At 32.8% G+C, this 12928-nt stretch overlaps 1 protein-coding gene across 1 annotated transcript in view; it reads right to left on the bottom strand.

Moving 5' to 3' along the window:
• Edem2 (ER degradation enhancer, mannosidase alpha-like 2) overlaps window positions 1-12928 on the bottom strand; it is a 182700-nt gene that overhangs the window by 40485 nt on the left and 129287 nt on the right. Inside the window, exons 11-14 of the mRNA XM_085816651.1 lie at window positions 8701-8784; window positions 8533-8616; window positions 8325-8449; window positions 3454-3613 (exon numbers count right to left, since the gene is read on the bottom strand). Of these exons, the coding sequence (XP_085672777.1) occupies window positions 3454-3613; window positions 8325-8449; window positions 8533-8616; window positions 8701-8784 (453 nt within the window). The remainder of the gene's footprint in view (window positions 1-3453; window positions 3614-8324; window positions 8450-8532; window positions 8617-8700; window positions 8785-12928) is intronic.

The raw sequence follows: 12928 nt of genomic DNA on the forward strand, positions 1-12928 counted from the left end.
CCGTACGCCAGAGGAAAAGAAAAGTTTTAGTGAGCAAGTTGGCAACAGAGGTGTTAACCTTGAACCGTTAGCTTCTCCTCATGGTCGTTCGGCATTTCAATGTTGATTCTGGTTGGAGTAGATCGTGTTTAAAATGGCTGCACCGATTCAGAATCCTGCCAAATGCGAAGTGTGGTCCGTCATACGTTTTCTTCATGCAAAAGGTCAGCGACCAGCAGATATTCACAAAGAAATTGTTTCTGTTTATGGGAACATTATGAATCGACAAAATGTAACGAAATGGTGTCGTCATTTCTCTGAAGGTAGGACCGATGTTCATGATGAACAAAGAACAGGACGGCCATCTGTGATCTCTGATGCCCTTCTTCAGAGAACAGAGGAAATGTTCTCTAAAATATGTAAAATGGTATATACAGTACAAAGACCGAAATCCAGACGTCCATTATCCCTAATGATCTATAATCTGGACCTCAAAGCCACAAACTTCTTTTTTTTTGTAAGCTTTACGCATGCGTGTTTAATGTATAACAGACAGTATAAGCTAGGCTAAAATTATCTTTACTGATTTTAAGGCATTTCAGTTAATGTTGCAGATTGTGCTGTTCCTTAATTTTCTAATTAGATCCGGTTTATTATTTTTTGCAAACTATTAGAGCAATTTTATAAAAATTAAGCTTGAACTTTCGATTATGTCAAAAAGAGTTTCCAATTCTGGAGCTGCCAAAGGATCTACAAAGCAAAAGCATGTTTTGATGTACCGCTTCCAATAGTGAAGAAAGTGACAGAGAGGTTATTGAAAACGAAAAAATTTTGATTGACAAGTTAGTTGGTATTCTTGACACAGCAATTACAGGACTTAAACAGTGAAACTTTGTAATTGAACAAGAAATTATGTCTGTTTATAGAATTAAAGAGAAAGTATTAGCACAAAAAACGAAGCAACTTAAACAACTTACATTGAAAGAAATGTTTAATAAGGTAAACAAATAAATATTAAGCTTTTTTTTTTTTTTTTTTTTGTAAATTTTGATACCCTTTAAATCATAATTGCTCTTTATTTCATAAATTACGGTTTCATATTTTTAAATGTATAATTTCTGCATGCCATCTTACCAGATTTAAATTGATGATCTATAATCCGGAATCGCCGAAGTCCCGACGAGTCCGGATTACAGATGTACTGTACAAATTTTCTTTTAAAATTAAATTGTGTTAAATTTAAATAATTGTGACATGAGATGAATTCCCCTACCACTTGAAACTATCTTCAGAAGTAATGTTTTTCAATACCTAAAACACTCATAATTGTTGAGAATCGAGTATTTAATTGATATTATGTGCAGTTTCAGTGGCATCATTGTTTTATTGGTTTATTATGTTTTATGCATCTAGCATCACTTTTATTTTCATGATTCTAAAAGTTGTCGTGTAAACAATAAGACGTACGTAAGTTCTCTTTATTCTTTTTTTGTTAATACAGTCTAAAAATTCAATTAGCCATTACTCTGTTTGTTAATTTTATAACAGGTTATGGGCCCAGCACGCTTCCACTGCGCAAATAAAGTAACGATGGCTATGTTGACGTATTTGAATCATGGATTTTTTTTTTACTTTCGTTTTTGATTTCAACATTTCCACCTGAACAGTGTGTCCTAAATAACAGCAGTCCTAAATAGGATCACAAAGTGAAATGCTGTGGGTCATGAAAATTCAATGAAGATACATGAATTTAAAGAACCATTAGCTGCAATTCCTTCATTATCTTTAATTCAATACACAGTGTAGCACCGTTTATACATTTCTTGTTAACACGTCTTTTACATTTATACATTATTTCATCTCAGTTCTGATTCACTCCTACTTATTTGAATAGTAAAATTTTTCTTTTACACATCGCATAACTTCAGTTATATTCCACTTGCACCTCACTTACTGTGCTGGTTTTAAATTTCACAGTTCCATTGTTCAAGTATTTTCCCTAGAAAAATAGGGATAGGAGAAAGAAAGAAAAGCATGAGACTTCACAGACTGGTACAGGACTTGAAAACCAGTTCACAAATATAGGTGATATTTTAAAGGAAAAATAAATGCACTTTTTCTTTTGAATAGGAAGCTGTGTTAAGTAAGCTAGGTGGAACAGAATTAACTGATACAAAATGTCACAAAAAAGAAAGGCACTGTTTTCAAAAGATAAAATTTAAATCTTAAAAGAATTGGATAAAAATACTGGTTGAGAGTTGAATTAGGAAAAAAAAAAAAACAGTGACAGCATTAAAAACAGTTGTTTATGAAAAAAAAAAAAAAATTGTTGAAGAAATAGCAAAAGTTTGTGGAGAGTCCACTTAAAAAAAAAAAAAAAAAAGTCGATGATAAAAAGAAATCACGAACGAAAAAAAATTTAAGAAGCATATGATCCTTTATTTTTTCTAGAATAAAAGATCTATAAGATTTTCCACTCAAGATCTCCTTTCTTTCTTTTTTAATTTTTTACTTATTTATATCGTTCAATACTTTTCACAACAGTTTACATAGCAATGCTAATCTTGTCAAAATCTAAACATTACACAATTTTTCTAAATTAATGTTTCATTTTTAGTTACATACAAATGCAAGAATTTCAATCTTCAATTTGTATATAAGCCTTAAACATCATCTCAAACTTTAAACATTTTCTTCAGTTTTGTCATGCAGGAGCCAAAGTGTTTGCATTTCATTTTTTTAAATGAGTATCAACTACTACTAGCTACACAGACTGTATAAAAGTTACACTTCACAAAACTGATATTTTTTTAATTTAAAAATGCAACAACATGAATATTTTCTTTATTTGTAACTGTTAGTTTATGTGAAGTGCATACAAGAAAAGTACTGCAAGCATATTCTCTGATTTGTTACCAAGAAAATATTCATTCTCTTACTTGTTACCAAGAAAAACTCAACACAAAGCAGCAGCAAATGATACAATATAAATTTGATATCTATATAATGAACACTATGTGTGCTAAACTATCAATTAATATTGATGGCAAATTTTTTTAGAACATTTTGCAGTCTTTAATTAATATCTGATGACTGGGAAGCCAGGAAACTGAGAAATAGTTGATTTCATCATGTATTTTAAACTTGCAAAGTGGCATATTTGCATCTGGAATCAAAGTCCTCATTTTCATGAAAAAAAGCGGAAAATAGTAACAGTATAAAAAGGCATTGCAATAAAGCTTCTTTTATAACATTTAAAAACAGTACCAATTATTTAATTTTCTATCAAGCATGATGAAGTATCATTATTTTTAAATCTTATAAAACATTGATGCATTTTAATTGAAAATATAACTTCAATCGTTGTGCAAGCAAATTTATGAAACTAATGCTTTTAATAATGCATATTTAAATTAATGAAACTGATGCTGATACAAATCAATGAATGATGAATGAAATATATCTTATAATTACATCTATGAAGCTGGAATTACTAATCCTTGCCAAGCTAAGAGGCAAAAGATGAGCTTCAGTTGTAAATACAAAGTCATCAACTTCAACTGTTAATTCTTCTTTATTAGCAAACAATAAATACAAATATTTTAGAGTTTCTGCTAGAACAAAGGAATCCATCCTAGGAAGAAGAGAAAATTATTTTACATCACATCAGTCTCAATAAAAAGAAATAAAATAATATAAGTAAAATGAATTTTGCTAGAAATTTTAAAATTTATTTTAAACTAACATTACTAAAATAACATACTATTATAAATTCAGATTAATTTAATAATGAACTTGGAATAAAACATCAGTACCCAAATCAATCACTTCTAAGCTCAAGTAGAAGCATAGGAAGTGTGATACTTGTTTTCTTCTATAACAATTAACATTTCATCAGTTAAAGTAACTAATTAAATGTTGACTGTTACAAAGGAAAAAATGATCACATTTGCATAATATCATGTTACACATAAATAATAAAAATTTCTAGATTTATAAGAATGTATTTCAATTTATCAAACATTAGTTTGTTGCTAAAACATATTAAAATGCATATTCAATAAAGAAAAGCAAACTGTATTGATTCTTTTAATCTTCAAAGAAGAACAAAATAATTATTATAATAACCTTTTCCCTCTTCATAGATTACAAAAAGTTGAAAATTAACTTGTGCTCCTTTAAAATCATGCTATTCCTTTAAAATGCTATTTCTTTAAAATCATGCTATTCCTTTCTGCTCCTTTAAAATTATACAACAGATATAAGTTGAATTATTAAGTCTTTACTGGATAATTATTTAAAGCAAAAGTAATCTATATGATATTTATACAGAAAGGGATGATTTTTATGGTGGACATTTTTATTTTTAAAAAGGCTAAAATATTTCTTACATGGAGGAAAATCACAAAACAACCATTCTTCCACTTTATTAAATATCTCAGGATGCAAAATTCTTCTGTTTTAGGCATTTTATCATTTATTGGTGGTGTTAAAGGAACAAGAATGGGTGTAAATTCATAAATTTGATCATTATTTATCTCTTATTTTACTAGAGCTATCAAAAACTTCCAGGATTTGATCCTATGTTATTACATTTTTTTTTTTTTTTTCAAACTTATCTGGTCTCGAAATGTGAGTGCTATTTAAAACCAACTGTGTTAATATATATGAACGCATATTATGATTACATCTCAACATTAAGGGGTAGAAGGACAAGGAGAGTTGCAGAATCACAATCCAGACCTACTTTTATCTTTCTGTTTTCTGTTTGACACGGGAATTGTGAAATCAAGCTTGGAATTTTTCAATAAATATGGTATTGGTGAGAAGGTAAGTCTACTACGTGAATACTGGTTACTCATTATTGCCCAGTAAAGAGGCAAAAAATGAGTTTAAACAGTATATATATATAATTAACTACTAAAAGATAATAGAAGAAATTATTGCATTTTCCTGTACGCACTCTCATGAGCATATAAGCATCCAAATACACATATGATCTTCAAATTGCTAACTGGATGTGCTCTAGCAACTGGAAGATCCAAGATTCAAATTCCAGCAGGAGCACAGATGATTTGGCTTTGAAAATCCTAATTGTGTTGAGGATAAGAAAAAAAAATTGTTCCACATATAAATTTTTAATGCTTTTCATACTTAAGCCTAAAAATAATAATGATAATAAAACTTTCAAACATATATAAAAAAACTGTGTATTAAAATAAATATTATAATCTACATAAAATCTTTATTTATTTGAAGACAATTTTTAGCATAAAATATGATGAATCAATTTAAATTCTTACTACTTAAGTCTGTTTTAACCCCATTCAGCCTTTTGGCTAAGATTAAAGTGCAGTAAACAAATAATTAGAGCAATAACATTTGGGAAACTCATTTGTAACTCATTTCCTAACTCAATTGTTGCCTTCGTACTTACATTTTTCTGTTGACTATTTTGACAAACAAAAATTGTCACCAGACAGTATAATTTAGGTCCAATAATGGATAAACAGGATGTCAGAACACACTCATAAGATCACTGCTTTGATTTCATGCAACTCTGACTTTTGATGAGCCAGTTTTATTTTTGTGAAGAAGGATATAAATTAGCTGCTATATCTTCACTTTCCTCTTGCGTTTTGAAAAAAAAAAAAAAAAAAATATTAAAATTTAAAATTTGGAACCTGACTTCTACAGGCATAAAAACCTTAACCGGAAGATAAGAACAACATAATTCAATCATTTTAAGTAAAAAATGCATAATTTATAAACATATAAAAGTAAAGAAATTGAGATCACTGAGCCGGGTAACAGAAATATATAGAGTGGATATATATAAATATATTTATATATGTTTGGTGTGGCCGATTGCAACCAAAATATGAGGTGCACATCTACATGTTATAGCAGTCCTATATACTAAATTTCAACATTCTGAGGCTACTCATTTTTTAGTTATGCGAAATACGTACGCACAGACGCCCAAAAAATCCTCTTCAGAATTCATTTTAAAGCAGTTTTATAATTTTTTTGGATGGCAAGAGTCTTTTATTCTGTCCTTACATACAGATGTCATGCAAAAACATCATTAAATTGCATTTGATGGCATTCAAAAAGGATATTTTCGTTGAAATATACTGCCTGAAAATTTTCGTGATTACAATACTTCCTTTTTGCTTCGTACAAGGAAGTAAAAAAGGTGGAATGGGCATGATGTGGCACTTTATGTGAAGACAGATAATGGATATTATGGATAAAATAGATAATAGGCTTTATTTGAAAATGGATTAAACAGTATATATGTTTTATCAGTAATTTATATTTGTTGATTATAAGGAGAGATCTGTGATTATAAACTAATAAAGAGTAATAATTTGTTCTTTCAAAATTCTATCTGTGTGATTAGCACAAGTTTGGCAATATCTCTGCCAACTTACACACTCAATGGAAAAATACATGCCATTGTGCCATACATACAGTGGATGGACAAAAATATGGAAACACCTTGTGAAATGCATGTTTGAAAAGAAAGATTGATTTTAATGAAATATGTAGGTGGCGCTGGCGTTTTTGACTACTGACGCCACCTATACAACTTCGTAAATGTGCTAAACAGTTCAGTTGTTGTCGGAGTACTGTTATGTGAGGTTGTCATTGCATTATGTCAGAGTTAACAGACTTCGAACATGGGCAAATTGTTGGAGCACGTATGGTAGGTGCTTCCGTAAGCAAGGTAGCCGAGGTGTTTAGTGTTTCAAGAGGTACTGTATCTAAGATTTATTCCGCATATTTGAAAAGCGGAAAAACATCATCTGCTAAATCACAGCGCGGACGAAAGTGTGTCCTGAATGATCACGACAGACGATCATTAAGGACAATTTTGATGAAAAATAAGAAGACCACACCTGCAAAAGTTACTGCTGAAATGAATGTTGTGTTACCGAACCCTGTGAGTACCAAAACAATTAGAAGGGAGCTTCATAAACAGGGAATTGCTGGCCGTGCTGCAATTGATAAGCCACTCATCAGAGATGCTAATGCCCGTAACAGGAAAAGGTGGTGTTTAAGTCATAAAGCCTGGACTATAGAGCAGTGGAAGCGAGTAATATGGTCTGACGAGTCTTCTTTCACATTGTTTCCCACTTCTGGCCGAGTTTACGTCTGGAAAACGCCATCTCAAGCCTATAATACAGACTGCTTGTTGCCAAGAGTGAAACATGGCGGGAGTTCTGTTATAGTTTGGGCAGCCATATCGTGGTTCTCTGCTAACCCCATGATAATTGTGTCAGGGCACATGACTGCTAAGACTTATGTGAACATTTTGGCCGATCAAGTTCATCCCATGGTACAAACTTTGTTCCCCGATGGTGATGGTGTCTTCCAAGACGACAAAGCCTCTGTTCACACAGCTCACATTGTCCAGGACTGGTTTTCTGAGCACGAGGTTGAGTTGTCCCATCTTCCCTGGCCACCACAGTCACCAGACCTGAATATTATTGAACCTTTGTGGTCTACATTGGAACGGAAAGTGCGTTCTCGTTATCCACTGCCAACATCGTTATCTGAACTTGCCACAGTTTTGCATGGTATAAAATTCCCTTGGCAAACATACAGGAACTGTATTTATTCATTCCGAGAAGACTGCAAGCTGTTTTGGATGCCAACGGGTTTCCTACACCATATTAAGCAAAGAAACATGTTTTTTTAAAGGTGTTTCCATATTTTTGTCCAACTACTGTACATTGTACATACATGTAATTGCCATTGTGCCATTGTACATACATTTGTGCCATTTTCATTTTGATAGATGAGTGATTTGACTTTCAACTAAGAACACCTAAGGAGTTCTCTTAATCAGAAATACTGGGAAAAAGGTCCTAAATCTGACTGGAATTCTTCATCTATCATCAAACCCATGGCAGAATTTTTAGACTACTGACTTTTCTTAATTATCTTGTTTTGCACAGAACGTAACAATCACAGACATCCTAAAATGCAATATTTTGGCAATGACTACACCAAAATGTGTCTACCTTGTTCCCTTATCATTAGCAATATCATAAACACTTTAATGCATAAAATTTTGCAGTCTATATTTGTGATAGCTTCAGATATTCATCTATAACCAAATAAATTTTTAAAAAGCATCAAGTTTTAATTCATAATAAAATCAAAATTCATAATACTTCTGACTAACCTTGGCTTCTAAACATATTAAAATGTTGTTATAATTTTAAAACAGGTCCAATTTCTTGGTTCCGTAATTATTTCTAGCAAATGTGGAATACAAGAATAATTAACATTACACTCCATTTTTAGAAGTTTATTAAGATTAATTTTTATACCTATCTTCATGGCTACCGGTTCTCACATCTTTAACAGCAGCAAATCCACAAGGCACTCTAGCATGTTTCTGAAGGCTATTTAAAACTTTTTTACCAACTTCTAAATAATAAGGGTCATTGGTTGCCTACAATAAAAGCATGTATGAGAAACATATGAAATAAAAAGCATTTAAAACATAGAAAAATAAAAAATTTGATGCTGAAATACCTTATATAAAAAGTATGTACTCTCCACAAACTCAGGGCGTAAAGGATGCTGACCCCAATGCACTTGAAAATCAACAGTAAAGGCCTAAAAATACATAAAAAACATGAAGGGCTTTGTATCATAGGAGAACTAAGCATTTATTTTCAGTAATAAAAACATTATACTTACTTCTGGTAAAAAATTGTGCCTCTGCATGACTTGATATAACATTTCATGAGTCTCTATTGCTGGTTTAATATCACCTTTCAAAACCTAGAAAATAAAAGGTTCAGCTATTTTAAAATTTTAAATGTCTGCTGAATTCATTATCACAATCCTACGTAATAAATATTTAAGTACTATAAAAGAGAGATTATCAAATTAAAAACATATATTTTTATTATCACAAATAATCAAATCCACACCTTGAATTGCACGGGAACTTGAATCAATTGCACGGGAAAACCATATTTAGAAATATATAATTAGCTGTAATTTGTGCCAAAAGAAATATTAGTTTAAATATTTCATATTTTTACATCCTTTTACTTTGGCACTGGAAACTTTTTAATTTAGTTCAATAATGCCACATTTCATTTACTTTTGAATGCATTTCATGTGGAGCAATTCATTATGACAGCGATGAAGCTGTACACTCCGACGTTAATTTCCCCCTCACCCCCGCTAACTGTGATTGGACTTGATCCAAAAAGAAGGAGAAACATTCTCTCCTTGTATGACTCACTTCTCGTGTTATGCAATGGACAGTAAACAACGCTTGTAATCATCTCTAGATATTTTTTTTCTTCTAATACCTAATAAATTTGTTATTTAGTGTTTGCTAACATAATGATCGTGTTCCTTACATTGGCAGCTTGGATTACACTTTATTAAGGTAAGAACTTTAATTCTGTTTTATTCATCTGCTCGTCTCGATTTAGCGAAGTTGTAACAGTAAACAAAAAAAAAAAAAAAAAAGAACCACGAATACCTTCAACAATAGATATGAGACCGAGAGTATGTTTCCTTCAACTAAATGCATAAAATATGTTGAGGTAAGCTATCAAGAATAAAAAACAGAAAAGATACTTTTGCATAAATTACCGCTGGATAATCCGAAAAAGGAAATAGCCAAGCCTGTCTTCAAAAGCAAAACAAAACTGCATAGTTGTGTACTGCGCATTCGAAATACAGTAGCAGAAATGGCTACTAGCTGTGAAAATAAATATTCGATCATGAAACCAAACAATAACAACTATCAAGTATGGAAATACAAACTTGAAATGATCCTGAAAAAGGAAAATTTATGGGATTTAACAGCAGATGATACACCAAAAAGAAATAATGGAATGGAGAAAACGAGATGAACAAGCACAAGCTACCATTAGTTTACTCGTAGAAGACAACCAAATCGTACACATAAGAAATAAAACGACAGCCAAAGAAATATGGAATGAATTAAAGAAAATACATGAAAGAAAGAATCTTTCCAGTAAACTTTACCTTCTGAGAAAGCTGTATACGTTAAAAGCAGAAAACAAATACAAACTCGAAGAACATGTCAACAAGATGCTCGAAATCGTAGACAAACTGCGAGGAATCGGTGAAGAAATAAAGGACAGTCACATTGCAGCGCTCTTACTAAGCAGCTTACCAAAAAGCTACGAAAATCTTATCACAGCTTTAGAAGCATGCCCAGAAGAAGAACTAAAGCTGGGATACGTAAAAATGAAACTCATCGACGAATGCCTGAGAAGAAAAGGAGGCACACGAACAGAAGAAACAACTGCCTTCAAAACAAATTTTAACACAAAATTCAAGCATTTCAATCAACGAAGATGCAATTATTGCAAAAAAATAGGACACTCAGAAAAAGAGTGCAAATTCTTAAATAACCACAAAGAAAAAGATAAAAACGAAAGTAACTCATTTTTCAAGAATGAAAAGCAAATGAATAAAGGAAACTATGGAAATAAACAGAAAACGAAAGTTGCTGTAAACGAGGATACACATGAAGATGAAAATGAAGATAAGAATCATGAGAAGACTGAGAATTACACGTTCGAAGTCACCAGAGAAAGAAAATCTCAAAACTCAAACTGGTCAGTTGACTCAGGTGCTACTTGTCATATGACCGATAACATAAACTTTTTCACCAAATTGGATAGAAGCAAAACTGAGCAGATAACAATCGCTAACGGCACGCAGATGAAGTCCGAAGGTATAGGAGAAGGATACTTATACTGTACAGACGACGAAGATAACGGAATAGAAGTGAGACTCGTAGATGTTCTGTATGTTCCTGACTTAGAAGGAGGATTGGTATTCGTAAGAAAAATTGCAAAGAAAGGATTTACAGTTGAATTTGAAGAACATATTTGCAGAATAAAGAAGAAAAATAAAACCATAGGAATTGCTAAAGCAGAAGGAAATTTATATACCGTAGTTGAATCGCAAAGAAAAACAGAAAAAATTTCAACTGCAGAAAGAAGAGAAAAATTGTATAGATCTTTGGCATAGAATGCTAGGACACAGAAATTATGAAGCAATCAAGAGGCTAAAGAGTGATGACCTGGCAACCGGAATAAGGATTGACGGAGAAGCCAAAAAGGAAAAAGAATGCGAATGCTGTATCAGAAGCAAAATGACTGAATTGCCGTATCCCAAGCTAAACAACTATGGAGCAAAATCAGTTCTAGACTTGATATATTCAGATATTTGTGGACCAATCGGTACGACATCACTAGGAGGAAAGAAATACTTCATAACATTCATCGACGATCATTCGAGATACACAACGATCTATCTGCTAGCTACAAAAGATAAAGCTATCTCCAAATTAAAACAATTTGTAACCATGACGAAGAACAAATTTGGAAAGAAGCCAAAAATCTTAAGAACAGACAATGGAGGAGAATATACAAGCAAAGAGATTGAAGACTATCTAAAGGAAAAGGGAATCGAACATCAAACCTCCGTAGCATATTCACCGCAACAGAACGGTAGAGCAGAAAGAAAAAATTGATACTTAATGGAAATGACAAGATGCCTGCTACTCGATTCAGGACTCAAAAGAGAATTTTGGGGTGAAGCCATAATGACAGCCACCTATCTACAAAACAGGCTACCATCAAGATCAGTTGATCAGTCAAACAACAGAAAAAACACCGTATGAACTATGGAATAATAAGAAGCCGAATCTAAGCCACATCAGAGTTTTCGGCAGCACAGCTTATTGTCGAGTTACAAAGCAGAAAAGAAGCAAACAAGATGAAAGAGCAGAAAAAGGAATTCTTGTTGGATATAGTGACCGTACTAAAGGATATAGAATTTACATGCCACATGCAAACAACGTCGTGATCAGAAGAAGCGTAATATTCGATGAAAACAATGTAGGGTTTATAGTTATTTTAACTAACATTTATTTTAAGTTTAAACTATCTTTCCTGTCAATCCTTACTTTCCCCTGGAACTGCCAATGCCAGAATATGTAAATTTGAGTAGAACGCGCAAGCATTCAAATTATCAGCGGAAGTAGTATGGTTTAAATAGAAGGAAACAAGTTCGGTGAGAGAGTGTTATTCTTACTTAGCGAGCGCGGAGGTAGTGTTAGAGAATAAAAGAACCCCGCGTTGCGGCCTATGTGCTTGGCGGGAAGTAGTTGCAATTGTTCCAGTGAGCTGCAAGTCTGCTGAATTAGCAGCCGTTTTGTAAAACGCGGTGAGTTAGTTATTTTAGAGAGCCTCGTAGTTAGAATATTGTCTTTACTTTCTTTTCAGGTCCTTATTTTATTTGGACTGCCGAGTTGGCACCGTTTGTAAGCGTCAAGAGAACGCAATTGTAAATTAGTACGTTGAATAAAAAGTTACTTAAACCCTTTATAAGACTCTGTGGTTTATACAAGCTTTCACAGTCACCTCTAGGTTGCGTGCTAGTTAGAGGCGCGCAACGTTATATTGGCGCCCGAACACTTAGCGAACTGAAATGGCCGAAAACTGGATGGAAGCCGCTGGACAACACCAAGAAATGACAACGCAGTTAGAAGGATTTGGATACCTGGTCCAGACTTTGAGAGCATCAATCAAGCCAAACGTCTATTTCGACGGAAAAAATTCGGTGTCCGTATTTTTAGAAGGTATAGAAAACCACTTTCAGCTCTATCCTGTGCCCGAAAGACAAAAAGTTGCTATCGCCACATAAGCACTAAGAGGACAGGCCGCGCTATGGTCGAAAATATAGGCAAATTTCTACTAGGTGAATTTGGAAGCCCGACGTATACATTTGAAAATTTCAAAAAATCGTTAGTAAAGGCCTTCCCCATAGTGAAAGATCGCGCACGGCTGGAAGCCGAGCTATATAGTTTCTATCAACGGGATACAGCACAATTGACGGACTTTATTTTACGAAAAATCAAGCT

Source organism: Stegodyphus dumicola, chromosome 5, assembly GCF_044657685.1.
Source record: "Stegodyphus dumicola isolate Sdum_Otavi_A_Nest chromosome 5, ASM4465768v1".
In the NCBI taxonomy this organism is placed as follows: domain Eukaryota; kingdom Metazoa; phylum Arthropoda; class Arachnida; order Araneae; family Eresidae; genus Stegodyphus; species Stegodyphus dumicola.